The sequence below is a fragment of the Parambassis ranga genome, chromosome 13 (genome assembly GCF_900634625.1).
Source record: "Parambassis ranga chromosome 13, fParRan2.1, whole genome shotgun sequence".
NCBI classification, from domain to species: Eukaryota; Metazoa; Chordata; class Actinopteri; family Ambassidae; genus Parambassis; species Parambassis ranga.
The window spans coordinates 5,529,199-5,547,092 of NC_041033.1; the positions used below are offsets into that span (position 1 = coordinate 5,529,199).

At 40.4% G+C, this 17,894-nt stretch overlaps 2 protein-coding genes and 2 long non-coding RNA genes across 6 annotated transcripts; all 4 read left to right on the plus strand.

Annotated features, from left to right (window-relative positions):
• The first annotated feature begins 385 nt into the window (after positions 1 to 385).
• LOC114445493 (uncharacterized) lies at positions 386 to 925 on the plus strand. The gene is made up of 3 exons (XR_003671653.1): positions 386 to 465; positions 536 to 741; positions 815 to 925. It is a non-coding gene; the product is annotated as an uncharacterized LOC114445493 (long non-coding RNA).
• Positions 926 to 1,519: 594 nt separating this feature from the next.
• Positions 1,520 to 2,063, plus strand: LOC114445474 (uncharacterized). Its single transcript, XR_003671648.1, has 3 exons — positions 1,520 to 1,650; positions 1,731 to 1,794; positions 1,949 to 2,063. It is a non-coding gene; the product is annotated as an uncharacterized LOC114445474 (long non-coding RNA).
• Positions 2,064 to 2,648: 585 nt separating this feature from the next.
• Positions 2,649 to 7,775, plus strand: dhx40 (DEAH (Asp-Glu-Ala-His) box polypeptide 40). The gene is made up of 17 exons (XM_028419250.1): positions 2,649 to 3,004; positions 3,141 to 3,286; positions 3,395 to 3,514; positions 3,624 to 3,860; positions 4,359 to 4,425; positions 5,032 to 5,163; positions 5,244 to 5,343; positions 5,432 to 5,518; positions 5,660 to 5,842; positions 5,921 to 6,001; positions 6,102 to 6,259; positions 6,414 to 6,528; positions 6,644 to 6,752; positions 6,890 to 6,984; positions 7,101 to 7,170; positions 7,275 to 7,503; positions 7,586 to 7,775. Exons 1-17 carry the CDS (start codon positions 2,833 to 2,835, stop codon positions 7,705 to 7,707), a joined length of 2,223 nt encoding a protein of 740 aa, XP_028275051.1. The 5' UTR covers positions 2,649 to 2,832; the 3' UTR covers positions 7,708 to 7,775.
• A 232-nt stretch (positions 7,776 to 8,007) lies between these two features.
• akt2 (v-akt murine thymoma viral oncogene homolog 2) lies at positions 8,008 to 16,386 on the plus strand. 3 transcript variants are annotated; one of them, XM_028419007.1, is made up of 15 exons: positions 8,008 to 8,408; positions 9,897 to 10,064; positions 10,290 to 10,421; positions 10,511 to 10,622; positions 11,244 to 11,397; positions 11,722 to 11,760; positions 11,838 to 11,969; positions 12,062 to 12,127; positions 12,223 to 12,291; positions 12,480 to 12,602; positions 12,740 to 12,868; positions 13,227 to 13,441; positions 13,984 to 14,071; positions 14,160 to 14,262; positions 14,362 to 16,386. In XM_028419007.1, the coding sequence occupies exons 2-15, from the start codon at positions 10,019 to 10,021 to the stop codon at positions 14,439 to 14,441; spliced, it is 1,488 nt and encodes a 495-aa protein (XP_028274808.1). In that variant the 5' UTR covers positions 8,008 to 8,408; positions 9,897 to 10,018; the 3' UTR covers positions 14,442 to 16,386. The 3 variants fall into 3 exon arrangements, with proteins under 3 accessions (XP_028274808.1, XP_028274811.1, XP_028274809.1); XM_028419008.1 differs by lacking the exon at positions 8,008 to 8,408 and adding an exon at positions 8,506 to 8,648; XM_028419010.1 differs by lacking the exon at positions 11,722 to 11,760.
• Positions 16,387 to 17,894: the final 1,508 nt, after the last annotated feature.

Consider the following 17,894-nt stretch of genomic DNA (forward strand, 5'->3'; position numbering starts at 1 on the left):
GCCATGATGAGTTCATGTCTATTTATATATCAAAGGAGCAATTTGCTGATCTTCCTTTCACCATTTATGTTCAAGGTGAGTCTTTGCACATTATAAATGTGTTTATCTGTTTACACTGCGCTGTTTAAGGGCTCTTGCTGATGTGTCTAAATTTACACACAGGTGATCGTACTGGATATTACCAAGCTGTTGCCATAGCAGAGCAGTGTCACTACTTTCTTGGAGAAAGTGACAGCTTTGTTATCTTAACTGTTGCTGCACATGGATGTTTCGTAAAAAGACGGGTAAAATGAGATGCCTCCTCAATGTGTCTGTCCATTTATCCCCGATGCAGACATGTTTATTTTCTCATTGATCTTCAAAAGAAATACACCACACATCTGACTGTAGCCATCATGGCTGCTAAAGACGGGGGAGTTGAAACTGTGAAGTCAATACCTTTGATCTGCGAAAGGAAAATTACAGGTAGTAGTTTAAAGTCTATAAATGTTTTTTAAATCATGACATCATAACATCGATTTTTTTTTTTTTGTAGCAAACACAAATGATTTTCGGAGACAGCTTTTCTGCAGTAAAGATGGGTTCAACATCACCGTCCCACAGGATGCCACAGTCCCCCCTCTGAACCTGGACTCAGTCTGGATCCCTTCTGGCCAAAACCACAGCTGTAAACCCAAGAAAATATCTAGTGGTGCTGTCACATTCAGCTTTCCATTCACTGACTGTGGCACCCAGTCTGTGGTAAATAAACCTCCCAGCAGCATTTGTACAGGACAGGTGGTATTTTTTTTATTAAACAGAGTTTGGCTTGCAGATTGCACATGGGAATATCACCTTCTGGATCAATGTTGAGGTGAAACAACATCCCAACAGAGGTGTCATTGTTCGGGACACTCCTTTCCTGTAAGATCAAGATAAGTGATACACAACTTTTTAAATATAGTCAACAATCTGTCTTGGCTTCCTGTTTCCCCCCTTTTGTTGTAGTCTTACAGTACAGTGTAGCTTTGCACTGTCTCAGGTGTCCCAACTGGGCATCAGGATTCAGCAAAAAACACCCGAGTACCCATCAGCACTGAAGGGCAAAGGAATACTAAGGACTGAAATGAGGTTTGCAAAAGGTAAATATTAATAATAATAATTCCATCCCTCAGAATGGAAAAAAAACAGATTGCCTAATGTCACTTGAAGGCCAGAACTCTTTCCCAGAGCATCACAATGTCTCTTTAATCTGCAGATTCCTCCTACAGGTCCTTCTATTCCTCTGACCATCCAGCGGTGAGCGAGCTTGGCCAGCCTGTGTATGTGGAAGTGTTTGCTGTCAAACATGAGGACGAGGACTTGGCACTGCTGTTGGAGGACTGCTGGGCCACACCCACTGCAAACCCACATGACCGACAAAGGTGGAACCTGCTTGTTAAAGGGTGAGACAATTTGAAATTAGCTGGGAAGTATTTTAAGAATTTTTAAATATGAAAAAAAAGCTTACACATCATCTTTGTGTCTTAATATAGGTGCCCTTTTGCTGGTGATAATCACAGAACTGCTGTGTTGCCAGTCTCTAGTAAGGAGCTGAGATATCCTTCCCTTCACAAACGGTTTGTGGTGAAGATGTTCTCTTTTATAAAACCTCCAACATCTGCAAACCTGGTATGTAAAAAAATGATAGATACATATGAATTATTGGTATGTTTTTGTTGTTACACCACATTCCTTATGTGCTCATGCAGGTGTATTTCCACTGTGACATAGAGATCTGTAAAGGACCTGAATGCACTCATCACTGCAGCAGTGGTAAGTGGAGTCTATGGACTATCTTTTGTCTGATGAATTGCATGTTATTTAATTTCTCCTTACTGCCACAGTGAATATGGGCTGTGTGCTGTATAAATAGCCTAAATGAAAAAACTGCACATCACAGTCTGAATAATTTCTCTGTTTCTTTCAGGGAAGCGTAAAGTAAGAAGAATCAGACCAGGACAAAGGATTTTTTACAGTGTTCTTTCTGGTGGACCTATTCTTTATCTACTGTAATTAAACAGACAAGGAAAAGCATTACAAGGCATATTTGGAAACGCTAAGATAAATGGTTAAGCCATGTCTTGGCATGATTTGTAATAAAAATAAAAATATACTTTGGTGCCATCTTACATTATTTTTCTTCCCACCAGTTCTTTCTTCTGTTTGTCAGATTAGCGTTTATAATGTGCATTAGCCTGTATGAGGGTTCATCTTTATGCTTAAAGTTCACAACTTCATTGCACTTTTGAAATCTGAGCAGTATGTTTGTTCACAGACACATTTTATCCATTATTGGCTCAGTTCTGTATGGTGAAGTGTACAACAGACTATTGAGAGGAAAAATGATCATTGGTCTGTTAAAATTACGCACAAGATGCAACTAAAAACATAAATAAGGAATTACTTTTGGTTTTATTCACGAATTGTTTTAGTTCATAAAGATTATGGCAGGAATTACACAAATATTTGTACGTTTTGTGTGTGCTTCACTTTTCATGCACATACTTCGGAAATCCTATAGGTGGCGGTGTGCACAAATAAGCATGCACTATAATGTGCGAGAGGAAAAAAAGTACACGAAGAAGAGTCACGTGTCATACATTGACCAATAGAAATCGAAAACTGGTTAGTTTGCGGAAGTTATCGAGCGAGCAACTATGAAACACTTCATGCACTGTACCTTTTATTAAATGCAGTTTTCGGGATCAACCAGCGACCGAATTGTTTAGTCAGAGTAAGGGCATCAGTTTTTTTATATGACCAACTTTTCACGTTCTTATCTCTTAGTAAAGTCACTCACAGTTGCCAGTTATGTCCAAATCATCGAGATCAAAGCCAAAAGAAGTCGGGTCCAAACAGCTGCCCATTTATCAACACAAAACCAAACTGACCCAGGCAGTCAAAGACAGCACGTTCTTGGTTGTTACCGGTGAGACTGGCAGCGGAAAAACAACACAGCTTCCACAGTATCTGTACGAAGCAGGTAAGCTGACACCTACTGAGAAAAGTAATGTTACAACACAATGAAAAGGTCTAAACACAATATAAGCACAGTTGTTTAAGTTCTAATGGGTCTACATATACACGCCTTACCTTTATTTTCAAATTATGTATGCTAGGTTTTTGTAAAGATGGCAGAATTGGCATCACACAGCCGCGACGGGTGGCTGCAATTACAGTGGCCCAGAGGGTAGCCCAGGAGATGCAGTGCACAGTGGGAAGGGAGGTTGGCTACCAAGTCCGCTTCGATGACTGCACATCAGAGGTGAGACACAAAAGAAGTCATTTCCATAGGATTACTGAAGATGTTTTTGTTGTACATGTTTTTACATGTTACATGTTTTAACTTAAAATTATGGTTGTATCTGAGTAGGACACGGTGGTGAAGTATATGACAGATGGCTGCTTGCTCAGAGAGATCCTGGCAGACCCTGGGCTTTCACAGTACAGTGTTGTAATCTTAGATGAAGTCCATGAACGCAGCCTCAACACAGTGAGTCTATATGTTTCACACAGTTTCAACACTGCTATACACATGAAGTGTTTTTTTTTCTCTAAACCAAATGGTGCACATGTTTAATATGCACTTATATGTGTTTCAGGACATTCTCCTGGGTTTATTAAAGAAAATCTTCTCCGATCCTGCAAAAGCCTCTAAGAGACGACACTTCCCTGTAAAGGTGGTGGTGATGTCTGCCACTTTGGAAACTGACAAGCTTTCAGCCTTTCTTGACAACTGCCCTGTCTTTGCTATTCCTGGGAGGACATTTCCTGTTACCTGCACATTTGGCACGGCTGTAGGACCCAAAGATTTAGAAAGCACTGGTTATGTGAGAGAGGTACGGTTTCCTTGTTATGAGTCAGTCGCTGTTATTTGTAAATATAAATACCTATATATATAATATAAATATTACTTCTTACTAATCTTCAGGGCTTCCCTCACCAAAATGGAAAATTAAATAAAATGATATATATGTTTGTTATTTATTCATTTATTTTATCTGGCAACAAACGTCTTCAACTCTTCTGATGACAAAGAGTCTAGGCTGTCAGAAAGTAAATATGCCTCATGGAGCTACAAGTTCAGTATTGTATGTGTATTAACTTCAGTTCCATACAGACTGCAGTTCTGTCTACTAAAATGCATTAAATTCAAGTGGAGTGCATCTAAACAAGGCGTAGTACTACACTTATTGAACAGTGTCTGATAAAACATAATACAAGCGTGCTTCAATTAAGGACTCTTACTGAAGCACTAGTCACTTTTGACCTTCTTTTAACATGTATTCACAGCTATTTGATTATGAATTCATCCAAAAACACCTTTTATTCCGCAGGTGGTGAAAGTGGCTCTGGACATCCACACCAGTGAAAGAGCAGGGGATATTCTGGTGTTTTTGACAGGCAAGCAGCAGTTATTGTTTGTCAGTTGTCAAGAGTATGGTTGTAAAAAAATCATTACTTCCTTTGTTTCAACAGGATTCATTTGGTCTTCACCTTTTCAAACCATAAGAGTATTCTTTCGATCAGACCAGTGTTTTGTGTTTTTACCTTGACATGTTTCGACTGCTTCCTGCAGTCTTCTTCAGAAGTCACGTGACGTTACTGGTGACATGTCTGCCAGCTGATTTTATGCAGGTTGTGGTCCCAGGTGTGGGACAGTGTGAATGTCCCCTCATCCCGGTTCACTGTCCCATTGGCCCGCTTCCTGATTTCGATTGCGTCCTTAATCCAACATTTGAATTTGTTGTCCTCATTGTCCACTGTCCTGAGGAGACCTGGGACACAGTGCTGAAGAAGCCAAACTACAGGTGGCGCTGTTCCCCTACTACCTGGAGTAGTGGGAGAATGGCGCCACAACCTGCATAAAATCAGCTGGCAGACACCGGTAACATCACGTGACTTCTGAAGAAGACTGCAGGAAGCAGTCGAAACATGTCAAGGTAAAAACACAAAACACTGGTCTGATCGAAAGAATACTCTTATGATTACTTCCTTTGTGTTTGACAGGTCAGTCAGAGATTGAGCGTGCCTGTGACTTGCTGTACGAAAAAGCTGAGACAATAGACTATCAATATGATGTACAGGACCAAACAGTGGACGGAATCCTTATTTTGCCACTTTATGGATCCATGCCCACTGGTAAAAACAACGGCTCCTTATCATAAATGTACATTACAGTTAATATCACTGTGATGCCATCACTTTTGGTCTCATTGTAGATCAACAGAGGCAGATCTTCCAGCCACCTCCTCCAGGAATTAGAAAGTGTGTGGTAGCCACCAACATTGCAGCAACATCACTCACCATCAATGGCATTAAGTGAGTGCTACTGGTTTGTGACAGAAATCCACATTTTATAAATGATGTGCTGATGCCTAAAAGCGGCACTTTTTTTCCCTCCTTACAGGTACATCGTAGACAGCGGGTTTGTAAAGCAGCTCAATCACAACTCAAGGGTGGGCATGGATGTCTTGGAGGTTGTGCCTATTTCAAAGTGAGTCTAAGACAAAATGTCATTTCAAACCTCTAAATAGTTGTTTTTGTAAATTTCCGAGTTAATGCCAATCCCATGAAAAAAAAGCTTGCCAGAAGAGATTTGGACTGAGAGATTTTTGGGGGGATTTTCTGTCATTAGGAGTGAAGCTCAGCAGAGAGCAGGCCGTGCTGGAAGAACCTCAGCCGGGAAGTGTTTCCGAATCTATACCAAGGAATTCTGGGAAAAGTGTATGCCTGAATATACAATTCCAGAGATCCAGAGGACAAGCCTGACTGCAGTGGTGCTCACACTCAAGTGCCTGGGTGTTCATGATGTGATTAGGTATGCTGTCAAAATGTAATTATTTAGTGTATATTAACACATTATCATTTCTTATAGTTAACAATGCATTCTCTTAAGGTTTCCTTATCTTGACTGTCCAGAGGAGAGGTTTATCCTTGAAGCACTCAAACAGCTATATCAGTTTGATGCCATTGACAGGTAAGCATTTTTTACATCAAGTGTTTGGTTTTCTAAAATCTTAAAATGGCCTTGGTGGAAATCTTATGAGCTCATATCTGTCTGATTTGTGGACTCGTAGGAGCGGTAAAGTGACCCAGCTGGGTGAGCTGATGGTGGAGTTTCCCCTACACCCAGGCCTCACCAGGGCTTTACTCAAAGCTGCCTCGCTCGGCTGCCAGGACCTGCTACTTCCTGTGGCTGCCATGCTGTCTGTGGAGAACATCTTCATCAGACCAGGTCAGCAGTTTAGGTGATGGTATTAAGATAAACAATACTGATGATCCAGGTTCTACAAAATGGTTTTAAGATAAGATAAATCTTTATTAATCCCGAAAGAGATTTTTGATGCAAACGAGTTAAAGTGTGAAAATCAAGCTGTTGCTCCTTGCAGGACACCCTGAGAAGCAGAAAGAAGCAGATAAGAAGCACAAAGCACTGGCTGCAAAGACTGGCAGCATGAATGACTTTGCCACACTTCTTAGTGTGTTTCAGTTGTGTAAATCCAGGTGAAGAAGTCATTTATTTTATTGTTTATACATTAAAATATCAGTCTGTATCTTGTATTTTAACTGCACGATAATGTTAGGACAGCTGTACTGAGTGTTCTCTTGCTCTCTGCAGTGACAGACCCTCAGCTTGGTGTAAAGACAACTGGATCCACTGGAGGGCGCTTAAATCCGCCTTTAGTGTAGAGAATCAGCTGCAAGAGATTCTCCTACGCCTCCAGCAGGTAAAACATACACACATTACTGACTGAAGCATATTATATATCCATGGTGTGTTGTTTCAATTGTTGTTGTGAATATTGCCACTATATTATCCAAAGTGTTGGTGCTAATTTCTGTGAATGTGTCTATTTGCTTTCAGAAAAAAGATTTCCCTGTTGAAACATTTAGTGGCAATAAGAGTGAACTCTTCAGACAATGCCTGTGCACAGGATACTTCACCAATGTTGCCAGAAGGTGTTATTAATTTGACACAATGGCATTCTTCATTTAGTACTATTACTTATTAATATAGTATATTAATATAATATAGATTTTTGCAGGGTGTGAATTTTTTTTTCTACCTCACACAGGTCTGTTGGAAAGGTGTTTTGCACTATGGATGGCCATGGATCCATGGTTCACATTCATCCATCATCATCAGTAAGCATGGAGTTTAAAATAATTCTCTACATTCAACAAAAAAAAATGTTTCCCCTCCAAGTTTACTTTTTTTTTTTAAATCTCAATGTGATGTTTTTTCCAAGCTCTTTGACCAGGAGACAGAGCTGAACTGGGTCATCTTCCATGATGTATTGGTGACCTCACGGGTCTACATCAGGACCGTATGCCCTATTCGATATGAGTGGGTGAAGGATTTGCTACCTAAACTCCATGAAGTGGATGTTTATGAACTGAGCAGTGTGGCAAGAGAAGAGGTTACTGACGAGGAGATGATCAAATGGGAGATGAAGGAAGCAGCTAAAAGACAACCAGGTTTCCAGAGCATTTCATTTTCATGGTGTGTGTTCAAAGTGAAATCCAAATGAATACAGTTGTATTCTATTCTCTTTTTTAGAGGTTTCCGCTGAGGATGTGATGAAGAAGCTGGAGAAGCGAAACAACGAAACCACTGTCAGTGATGCTCGCGCTCGCTATCTGCAACGAAAGCAACAAAGGCAACAAAGTAAAGCTCTCTGACAGGAAGTGCTTGATTTTATAACATGATTTGTATAATGTAATTTGATCATTAAACAACATTTATAACATTTCCGTGTATGAATTTTTTTGAAGACCATCCATGTTTTTTTTATATTCTAAAAAGAGATCTATCAGGTGCTCAAGAAAAAATGTGTTTTTTTCGCCTCGTCTCTCTGAAGCGCTGCACATCAGGGGTGATGTTAAGGTTATAACGGTACTGGATGTACTTTCATACCGACCGTTCAGGTGCAGCAGACCCTCTCATCTCCAGTGACGTCACTTCCTCCTGTGTGAGTCTGCGGGGCTACTGTACTGTCTGGCTGGGACGGAGGGCTTCCACGCTAAGCAGGCGACTAAACACATTAAACCAATATAGAGACGGATTTTTACCTTTGTTCGCCCTTTGTCGCATTTAAAAGCTCCATCCACCTATTCTGCTCCTCATTTGGACTTTATTATCCGATGTACCGCCTGCATACGCTTCAGTAAACCACTGCAGCAGCAACTGACCAAGCACGCCGCTGCTGTTGTTGTGAGAGAAGAAAACAAGCTCGGCGAGCAGCCCGCTTAGCTGTGTGATCATTGACAGAGTTCAGTACACACAAGCTTCAGGTGATAGCTGGCGGGTGAGCTTTGTGCAGCATAACTCTGAGCCTCTTAAAGAACTGACCACAGGGAATATTTTTGTCTCCGAAGTCGAGGTAAGAATAGCCGGAGTAATGAGAAGTAGCAAAAGTAGCTAACTGAAATGCTAACTAGCCGTTAGCTTGAAAGATATTTTGGCTAGCTGCCTTGTTTGGTCGTAATGCGGTCGTGGTCAATGTCCTCACCGCTGTCTGGCCCAGCTGCCCGTCGGCTACAGTGTTAGTCGAAGTATTGTTACCGTTTTATTACTCTATATCTACGATAGAAAAGCTAACGACCTGCCGTTGACTTGAAAGGTAACGTTTGTTGACTTATTTAGTCTGTTATTTAGCTAGCTACCACATTGGAAGGATGTGTTACGGTGATGTTTATGTCTAGGCAGCTCGAGTTTAGGCTGGTTACAGTGTGCATTTTTTTTCATCGCATAAAAAAACATTTACCTAAATAGGTATTGATTGGGTTTCTGTTGCATTGATTTCCTTTCTTCTAGCAGAGCTATATATTAACCAAGACCAAACCAGAACGCCTGGCTGATCTCGTAGCTAGACGTAATTTGTTGTGAGAACAAACTGGTGTAAAATTTACAGTGAAGTTGTTTTTCCGTTGTATTATCTCAAAGAGTTACCTATTGCTCTGACCATTCACGCTAACAGAATAACAGCAGATGGTCATAAAAAGTGGAGGGGTGTCATATCGTTGTTATCTTTGTAAACAAAGCACTTCTATGTCTATCATTTTAACAGGACAAATTTATGTAAATCTATTATCTAACAAGTTTTTGATTCACGGCTGACCCTGGATCACCAAGGTCTGTTTTTAAACACTTCAATAAGAGCAGCAGGAGGCTCTAGTGTGGAGCTCTAAAGACATTTTGCTGTTTGTTAGATTAGCGACATTGATCCCCTGATTGTTTTTACTTGGTATCACTATCATATCCCGATCTATTTACTTGGTATCACTATCATATCCCGATCTAACATGCCCGTGAAAAAAAACTGTGTGTGTCAGGGAGTTTTGTATGAGACGGTGATATGGAGATTTTAGCAGCTTTATTTGTTGTGGAGTTGATTTCAAGGCAACAGTTTACTCAAGCGTAGTCCTGTGGTGTCAACACAGAGCTGGGAATCACAAGCAATAATTTCTTGTGAAAAATCCGTTTCACTTTGTGTCGTCATTTCATGTGCTGTACTTTTTACTTCCTTTAGGCCCATGTCTTGACACATGTTTCTTAAGTGTTCTTCTAAGTGACTATATGAGACTATTTTTTTACCCAGATAGAGGAACTGAATTCTCAGTAGTAAGAAATCATACTGCTGTTTTGCTCTCACCAGTGAAGGTTTTAATGACTTAATGACTAACTTCAAATATAATTCAAATATAATATTCATTGGCTGGTATGTGATATAGTTATGCTTAATAGTCTCTATGAGTTACATTTTTAGGCAACAGCATGGTTCAATAAGCACTATTTTTGTGTATTTCATCTGCCTCTCCCTTGCTGGATATTGGGATTTAACGATATGTCTCTGTTTTTTTCTCTTTAGGTATTAGATTATATTTTTTTATCTGAGCCCCAGACAGGCACTTGACCAATAAGAGCAGTTTGCACAATTTCCACCAGCTTGTCTGCAGCCCCCTCCCTGCCCCGACAGTCTTCTGCCCCAGCATGAATGAAGTCAGTGTTGTGAGAGAAGGATGGCTCCACAAGAGAGGTAAGGGCCCCTTTGTGTTCACTGTCAATCATCTGAGTCAGCGTTTAAGTGACAGTCTGTGTCAGACTTTGTATTGAGTATTAAATACTCTCTAATAAGTTAGCAAGCTATCAGTGAATGTTTGGCTTTTCTTATTAATGGAGAATAACAATAGTGGATGATTTGGAGATTGTGGCTGAGATGACAAAAGCCACTTTGACACAGGAATTATCTGTCTGTTTCCAGGTGAATACATTAAAACATGGCGTCCTCGTTACTTCATCTTAAAGAGTGATGGCTCCTTCATTGGCTACAAAGAGAAGCCAGAAGTGTCCAGTGACCACAGCCTCCCACCGCTCAACAACTTTTCTGTCGCAGGTTTATTTTCTCTACTGGCTAGCAAATGTTTATTCTGTTGTTGAAACCTTCAGGTCTACAATGTAAGCTCATGTGCTTGTACTTTGTAGAATGCCAGCTGATGAAGACAGAGCGCCCCAAACCCAATACATTTGTCATTCGGTGTCTGCAGTGGACCTCAGTTATCGAGCGGACCTTCCATGTAGACAGCAATGAGGAGAGGTGCCAGATTCATATTTTCTGTCATAGATGGTTGCTATGCTGTGGGCTTAGGCCAGAACATCTAAAAATTCAAGTTAAATGTAGAAACAAATAAATGTTTTGGACGTATGTGTTTAGAATGTATGTCTCCGGTTTTAGTTTGTCATTAACTGAGGCACAGCAACAAGCAACAAGGTTTAACATAGAGGATTTAAAGGGCCATTTTTTTACTACATTCAGTGAAAACCATTTGGTTTAAGAGGGTAGGTACAACCATCATGCTCCAAATAGAAATTAGTGCCAGATTAGACCTGCTTATTCACCTCTAACCCAAGCAATCGTCATTGAGTTTTGTTTACATCAGTTTTGCCAAATCCCAGAAGCCCCCAGCTGAACAGTACACAGATTATCCTCTTGCTTCTAAACTTAGCTTCCTACTTTACTGTTTTTCCTTAAAGATACTTTTGGCTCAGTAACTATCTGATCTATCTGAATTAAAAAAAAGTGTACAAGATCATTGGTAATTGCATTTCACATCTTAGGAGGGACCATTTACATTCTTAGAAAATAAATTCTGGGTGATTTAACCATGGCTTTGGCTAGATTTGATAAGGGCATTGTGTTTTTTCTCTTTTGGCGCAGGGAGGAATGGATGCGATCGATCCAGGCGGTAGCAAATAGCCTGAAGAGTCAGCAGCAGGATGAGGAGCCCATGGAGATCAAATTTGGCTCACCAAGTGACAGCGGCGGCACAGAGGAGATGGAGATTGCTGTGTCCAAATCCCGCACAAAAGTGGTCAGTATTTACACAAGCAGTGGCTGGCAGCTGAACGCTTGCTGTGTTTGTCCAACTAAGCTCATCTTTATTGAGTAAGTTGTTCAAACTTTAAGCCTCTTTCTTAAAGCTTTTTTGGTGAAGCAACCTTTTAAGTGAGTGGTGAGCAACAGTTGTGTATTTTAGTGTATTTTTATTTCTCTCTGATGAAGATTGTAGGTTCTTTTTTTGCTGGATTTTCTCAAGTGATAATTCTTAAAAGTGTTTTATGTCTTGACAAGTCATGTCTCACGCATCAGATATTACAGCGTGTGTTCATTGGCTGTTGTGCACAACCATTTGCAGTGGGGAGCCATTAAACTGCAGCTCCTGAGCATTTCAAAGGTGACAATTTTTGCTGTTTTGAGAGAGAGTAATTATGCATGTTTGTCACAGTTCCTCTTTGTTTACTGTTCCTACAGACCATGAGTGATTTTGACTACCTGAAGCTGCTAGGAAAAGGGACATTTGGTAAAGTGATCCTTGTGAAGGAGAAAGCCACAGGGATGTACTATGCCATGAAAATCCTCCGAAAAGAAGTCATCATTGCTAAAGTTAGTGCTTACGACATTCTAACAAAATCTTTATAAAGTCCCTATTATTTGGTCTCGGTCTCATTGTGTATTCTGAATGTGTTTGGTGTTAGGATGAAGTGGCACACACAGTTACAGAAAGCAGAGTTCTCCAAAATACGCGGCATCCCTTTCTAACGGTAGGTTACCTGTGTTGGTAGTGTTGTGCTTTCCATCATTGGGAAAGCATTTAATAGGTATAATGCAGTGACTAATTTCCCCCTCTGTTTTACAGACACTAAAATATGCATTTCAAACACATGACCGGCTATGCTTCGTGATGGAGTATGCAAATGGAGGAGAAGTAGGTGTTCCTATTTTTCATCTAGCCAGCAATTGTTTTGTTGTGATAATAAAATGGCGTATGACCTTTTGAAAAAATGGGTAATTGTTGGAGGATGGAAAGAAACAAACTAACATTGTGATTCAATAAAAAGTCTGCTTGTTTTATTAGCTCAAGAGTCTATATTAACAGCTACTTCTTTTTTGCAGCTCTTCTTTCACTTATCCCGGGACAGAGTCTTTACAGAAGACAGGGCAAGATTCTATGGTGCAGAAATAGTGTCAGCACTGGAATATCTACATTCACGCAATGTAGTTTACAGGGACTTGAAGGTAAGGCGTTTTCTTGATTTGACAGCATACAAACAATTTAGGTTCTTCACATTTTCCATGGGTTTCCTTTTTCATGTTCCATTTTATGTTCCCACCTATGCTGTCTGCCTATTTGACTTGAACTTAAATCTGCACAGCTGGAGAACCTCATGTTAGACAAGGATGGCCACATAAAGATCACAGACTTTGGGCTGTGTAAAGAGGGCATCACAGACGGCGCCACCATGAAAACCTTCTGTGGAACCCCGGAGTACTTGGCACCAGAGGTAATGCCACATTGACGGTGAACATGTATGTACAGTGATGTTCAAATGTTGGAACCCCCTCTTGTAACTTTAATTTTTTGTGTAAAAATCAAATCTAAACGTAGTGGGTCTTAGTATTAGGCAGATACAACCTCATGCTCAACCTTACCTGCTATTTATTTAGCAAAAACGAAGCCAAAAGAAAAAAAATTATGGGCAATACTAAGTATTTTTTTTCCCCTGCCATAAAATATCTTTGCTTCCAGTTGACAAGAAGAGTAAACCTACTTGACCAGATGATAACACTCTGAGACCCGGAAAGCATTCATTGATATTGCTGTTCTTTCTCTCTCAACCCTTTTTAATTCTACCCTGCCAGGTGCTGGAGGACAATGACTATGGACGAGCAGTGGACTGGTGGGGTCTTGGGGTGGTGATGTATGAGATGATGTGTGGTCGGTTGCCCTTTTACAACCAGGATCACGAGCGCCTGTTTGAGCTTATTCTCATGGAAGAGATTCGCTTCCCCAAGAACCTCGCTCCCGAGGCCAAGGCCCTGCTGGCAGGCCTGCTTAAAAAGGATCCCAAACAAAGGTACAAGTGCAGCGTTGCTGATGGCTGTTTCTACATCAAAATGAAAAAAAAAACATCATTATGTGACATGGTTGTCCCCAAAAGCATAACAAATCTTCTAAAGGTGTTGCAGTACACCAGAACATTGCTTTTCTGGGCTTTTACTCTGATCGTGTTCCGCCTGATTAGTTTTCAGAATCTTCCAGTGTGCTTGGGGTGCTGCAAATTCAGCTATAAAACAAGTAACCACATTATTTAAGCCGGTGTTCCTTCTTGATTTGTTGTGGTTCAGGGTAACAGCCATAAACAGGGACATAATTGATTGTTGTTTTGGTCAAGCCCCTGTGTGTTCAGTAATAGTCGAAGACCTGCTAATATTAGCAGGTCTAATATATTAGCACATTCAGCTCTGCCTGCAGGCTTACAAACATGTGCATTTATCAGACAAGAAAGGAAATGAAGAATAAATTGTCTTGAAATTGGTTACAAAATATCAAGTCAGCTGAGAACAAGACAGTGGAAGCACTTATTTTCCATTTGTGATATTTTTGTTGTGTTTACAGACTCGGAGGTGGACCAGACGATGCCAAAGAGGTGATGACCCACAAGTTCTTCACCTCTATCAACTGGCAAGATGTCATCGACAAAAAGGTTAGGAGATGAAGTGAGAGCAAAAATACTGACATCTAAAAACAAGTTGTTGTGAATGTAAAATGACTCATTTATTATCTGTCTTTAGCTCGTTCCACCCTTCAAGCCCCAGGTCACATCAGAGACTGACACACGTTACTTTGACGATGAGTTCACTGCACAATCAATCACAATTACTCCTCCAGACAAGTGTAAGTAGATCTGTACCTGTGCAGGTTTAGTTTGAGAAACAAGGTTCTACATATGTTTTCATCTTTTCCTTTTTTTTCTCTTTTTTATGTACGCTCCAGATGACAGTTTAGATGCAGAGGATTCAGATCAGCGTACACACTTCCCTCAGTTTTCCTACTCTGCCAGCATACGGGAATGATCCCCCCCTCAAACTCTTGAACAACCAGGCAGGCTGACACATGATCACAAATCCCACATATATACACTCGCACTGCTGGGGAAATTTTGAATCACACAAACAAAAATGGCACAAGACACATTTTCATTCTGTCTTTAACGCACACACATACTGGCAATTCAGACAAGACACAGAACCTAGACTACGAAACGAACACACAGACCACGAATGACTGACCTCAGCAGGTTTGTGTGGATAGACTGGCAGCTTTGTCTCCGTACATCCTCTCAGGGCTGCCATTAGGTTTCCCTGCAGGACCTCTGCTGCACTACACTGGGCACCACATCAAAGCCTTGACACTTTGAAAACCAGGTTATGCCAGCAAATACCACCTCTTTACCAGCTGTATCCATGCTTCACACACATACAGATTCACATGCCAACCAACCCTTGCATAGACTGCATCTGTACACATAAACATACTTGATAGAATTTTAAAAAGTATAATCAAAATTAGGAAAACCGGAAAAGACTCGGGGGGAGGGGAGACAAATTCTTATTTCATCAGTTGTTGCGGTTTTAAATGTAAAGCCATATTTCTGCATTTTTGTTTGGTGATTATTTTTTTTTAAAACAATTTTTTTAACAAGTGCTCTTTCTGGAACTTGCTGTTACAAATCAAGTGTGGGATTTTCCTACAGTAGGGAGAAATGGGGACAAGGAGGGGCGAGGAGGGCTGCCGTCACTGTGTTTGCACTGCACGTGTGTATATGACGAGTGGATGAATGGATGTGTGAATGTGTGTGTGCTCAGAGAATGTATGAACAACCATTTTTAATCTCAGCCATCCATTTGTCGTCTGTTTTCATGGATGTTTTTAAACTCTGAACTATTGCTGGAAGATTGACAAGAGAAGACACTACCCAGCATATTCAGTCAGTGGGCTATTTTTAAAGGGAACAGGCATGTAATTTATTTACCAGCTCGCCACTAAATTGAGTCAGTCAGGATTAGAAAGTGGGATCTTATGCATGGCTAACCTTGCTTTAACACTGCATTAATTTAACTTAAAGTGATGCAGCAGTCAGGTTCTTTCCAGTCCAGGGTGCAGTGTCCAGGCTGACTGACCGTCTAGTAGCTGGTTGGAAGTGAAAGTATGTTTTCATTAAGGCCAGTTGCACTATGATAGAGACAGTAGAAGGAGAATGGAGACTAGGTGTTTGACCACAGTTTTTTTTCCCCTGCCTGTCTAGAGAGACCAAACATTCGTTGTCCTCAGTCCAGCAACTCTCACTCCCTAGCAGAAGAGTTAGGCTCCAATCTGTTGTTTATTTTTGATTTGTAATATCAGTGTAAGTTTTAAAATATTATTTTAAATACGCTTTTTGAATGTGCCCATATTTAAAGAGAGAAGTCCAATTGTTGGTAAGAGGCCAAAAAACTTGATTGACGTGGTGGACGATTTACACTTCATATGATTCCACATTTGATGTTCGTGTTTTCTTAAATGCTGTGTCGAAGCACTTAAATCTACATTAGTTGTATTTCTGGAGCAGCAGTCTGCAGGTTTACAGTGCAACTAAATGTTCATGAGCGCATGTTGGACCAACTTTCAGCCTACATGTAAAATGGTTCAGCGGGGACTGATCAACTCATCAGCTGTACTGTTGAGCTGAACCTGCATACTTTGAGTCATGACGGCACATGATTGAAAGGAAGTCCTGGACAGCATATTGCAAAAAAAAACGTGCTCGTACTGATGCAAGTGTATTATATTCCATGATGCTGGAAGAGATGGGGGTCGCTCCTTGACTAAAGGAACATCAAATCCATTTGTATGTCATTGTTCTGTTTTTGTTTGTTGATTATTTTTTTCCCCTTTTGTCCATCTTAAGTTTTGGAAGACACGTCTTGTTTAAGTATACATTATATAAAGTATATATATTAAAAGTTTTTTTAAACTGCATTCTTTTAAGTTCTTCATTTCAAAGGGATTCCTTTTTGAGGATTGCTTATTTAACTTAGATGTCACACTAAGTATAATTACACTTAAAGCAATAAGTTTAATGTACATTTCTCCAAAAATAATTTTACATTTGAACAATTTAAACAACAACATACAAAATCGAACCTAGTTTATAATTTCTATTGTCTGGATTGTACATGAGATCAACAAAAAGTTATTCTTTAGTCATGCTCTGTAATGTTAAATCTGCAGACTACAATCAGCATTCTCTGGGATATCCCTCGTGTCACATCTTAATTTTTAGTTTGTGTGACTGACAGAGTGCCTGTGAGGTGTTTGAGTGAAAGTGATTTGACAGACACAGAAAAGCATCGAGTGTGAGGTGGCCCTAGTTCCTGCAGATGACGATGTTATCAAATGGCTTTGATTTACAGTTCACAACTCCAGCACCTCTTCTCACTGGCTCAGGCACAGCCATCACACTCTAGCCTAGTGTCCTGCTCTGGGAGACGGCAGGGCCGGATATCAGTACCATTGCACTGATGGACTCCACTGTGGATTTGCCTTCATTGCTATCATGGCCATAAGGGGGTGCTGCTGGACTTTTTTGATATTGGTTGTGAAGCCATACACTGAACCTCGCTGCTGGCCACGCTTTAAGCAATGCTTCACAGCTGAACATGCAAGTTAATACCCCTGACCTCTCCTGTAGGCATACACAGGCACAACAAGTGCCTCTTCATTATTGTGTAAATACCAAAAAAGAAGCTTGATGGTGAATGCAGCATTAGTAGAAGGGGAGACCTGCAGCTTAGTAGTATTTGATTTGCAGCTTTACTATGGTTACCTTGCTTCTCTGTATATTTGAATGTGATCAACAGTCAGGAATGTCTCACCTGATGCTGGTGTAACAGAGATTTTCTTTTTTGCTTGTTGCTGTTAATTGAGGCTCAGAGGGCAATGAAAAAAAGCAATCTTTAAGGGGGAAGGACATTGTCCAGGTAGACATTTCCAGCCCCCACTTCGCAAGACTTTACAATGTAACGGGTGATACCTGCTACAGTATGGTAGTTTATGACATTTGCAACTATAATGTGCCAGTAAACATTTTTACTGAATAAATCTGTGTCTGTCTCCTTTTTTTTTACAACACCACTTCAAGTGTTATTTTTCAAGGTGAGTGGTTCTGATGTGTGTGGAGAGTTTCTTTTGTTTCTACAGGAAATTATAATCCAGGATTTGTTGGAAAGGCTTTGAAACCATAGGCCTATAGGTGATAATAATGCAGGGTGAAAATGTTTGCCCTGTATAGTAGTTTGGGACTTCATATGGTAAAATAATACATTTTTGATTACTGCACAACTTGTGATAGGCCTATCTATAATATCTCTGAACTACACAGCATAACTCTTAAGTTTTTATTCATTTATTTACACTGTTATTAATCCGCTTCTGTTTACAAGACAGTTGGCTATAGGGTATGGTCACCCAGGTCTATCGACCGGAAG

Bases quoted from the DNA above. Each gene is read 5' to 3' on its own strand.
- dhx40 (XM_028419250.1), top strand. From the start codon at position 2,833: ATGTCCAAATCATCGAGATCAAAGCCAAAAGAAGTCGGGTCCAAACAG. The intron at 3,005-3,140 runs GTAAGCTGACAC...TATGTATGCTAG, and splicing joins ACAGTATCTGTACGAAGCAG to GTTTTTGTAAAGATGGCAGA. The intron at 6,002-6,101 runs GTAAGCATTTTT...GTGGACTCGTAG, and splicing joins CAGTTTGATGCCATTGACAG to GAGCGGTAAAGTGACCCAGC.
- akt2 (XM_028419007.1), top strand. From the start codon at position 10,019: ATGAATGAAGTCAGTGTTGTGAGAGAAGGATGGCTCCACAAGAGAG. The intron at 11,398-11,721 runs GTCAGTATTTAC...AACCATTTGCAG, and splicing joins CCAAATCCCGCACAAAAGTG to TGGGGAGCCATTAAACTGCA. The intron at 12,603-12,739 runs GTAAGGCGTTTT...AAATCTGCACAG, and splicing joins TAGTTTACAGGGACTTGAAG to CTGGAGAACCTCATGTTAGA.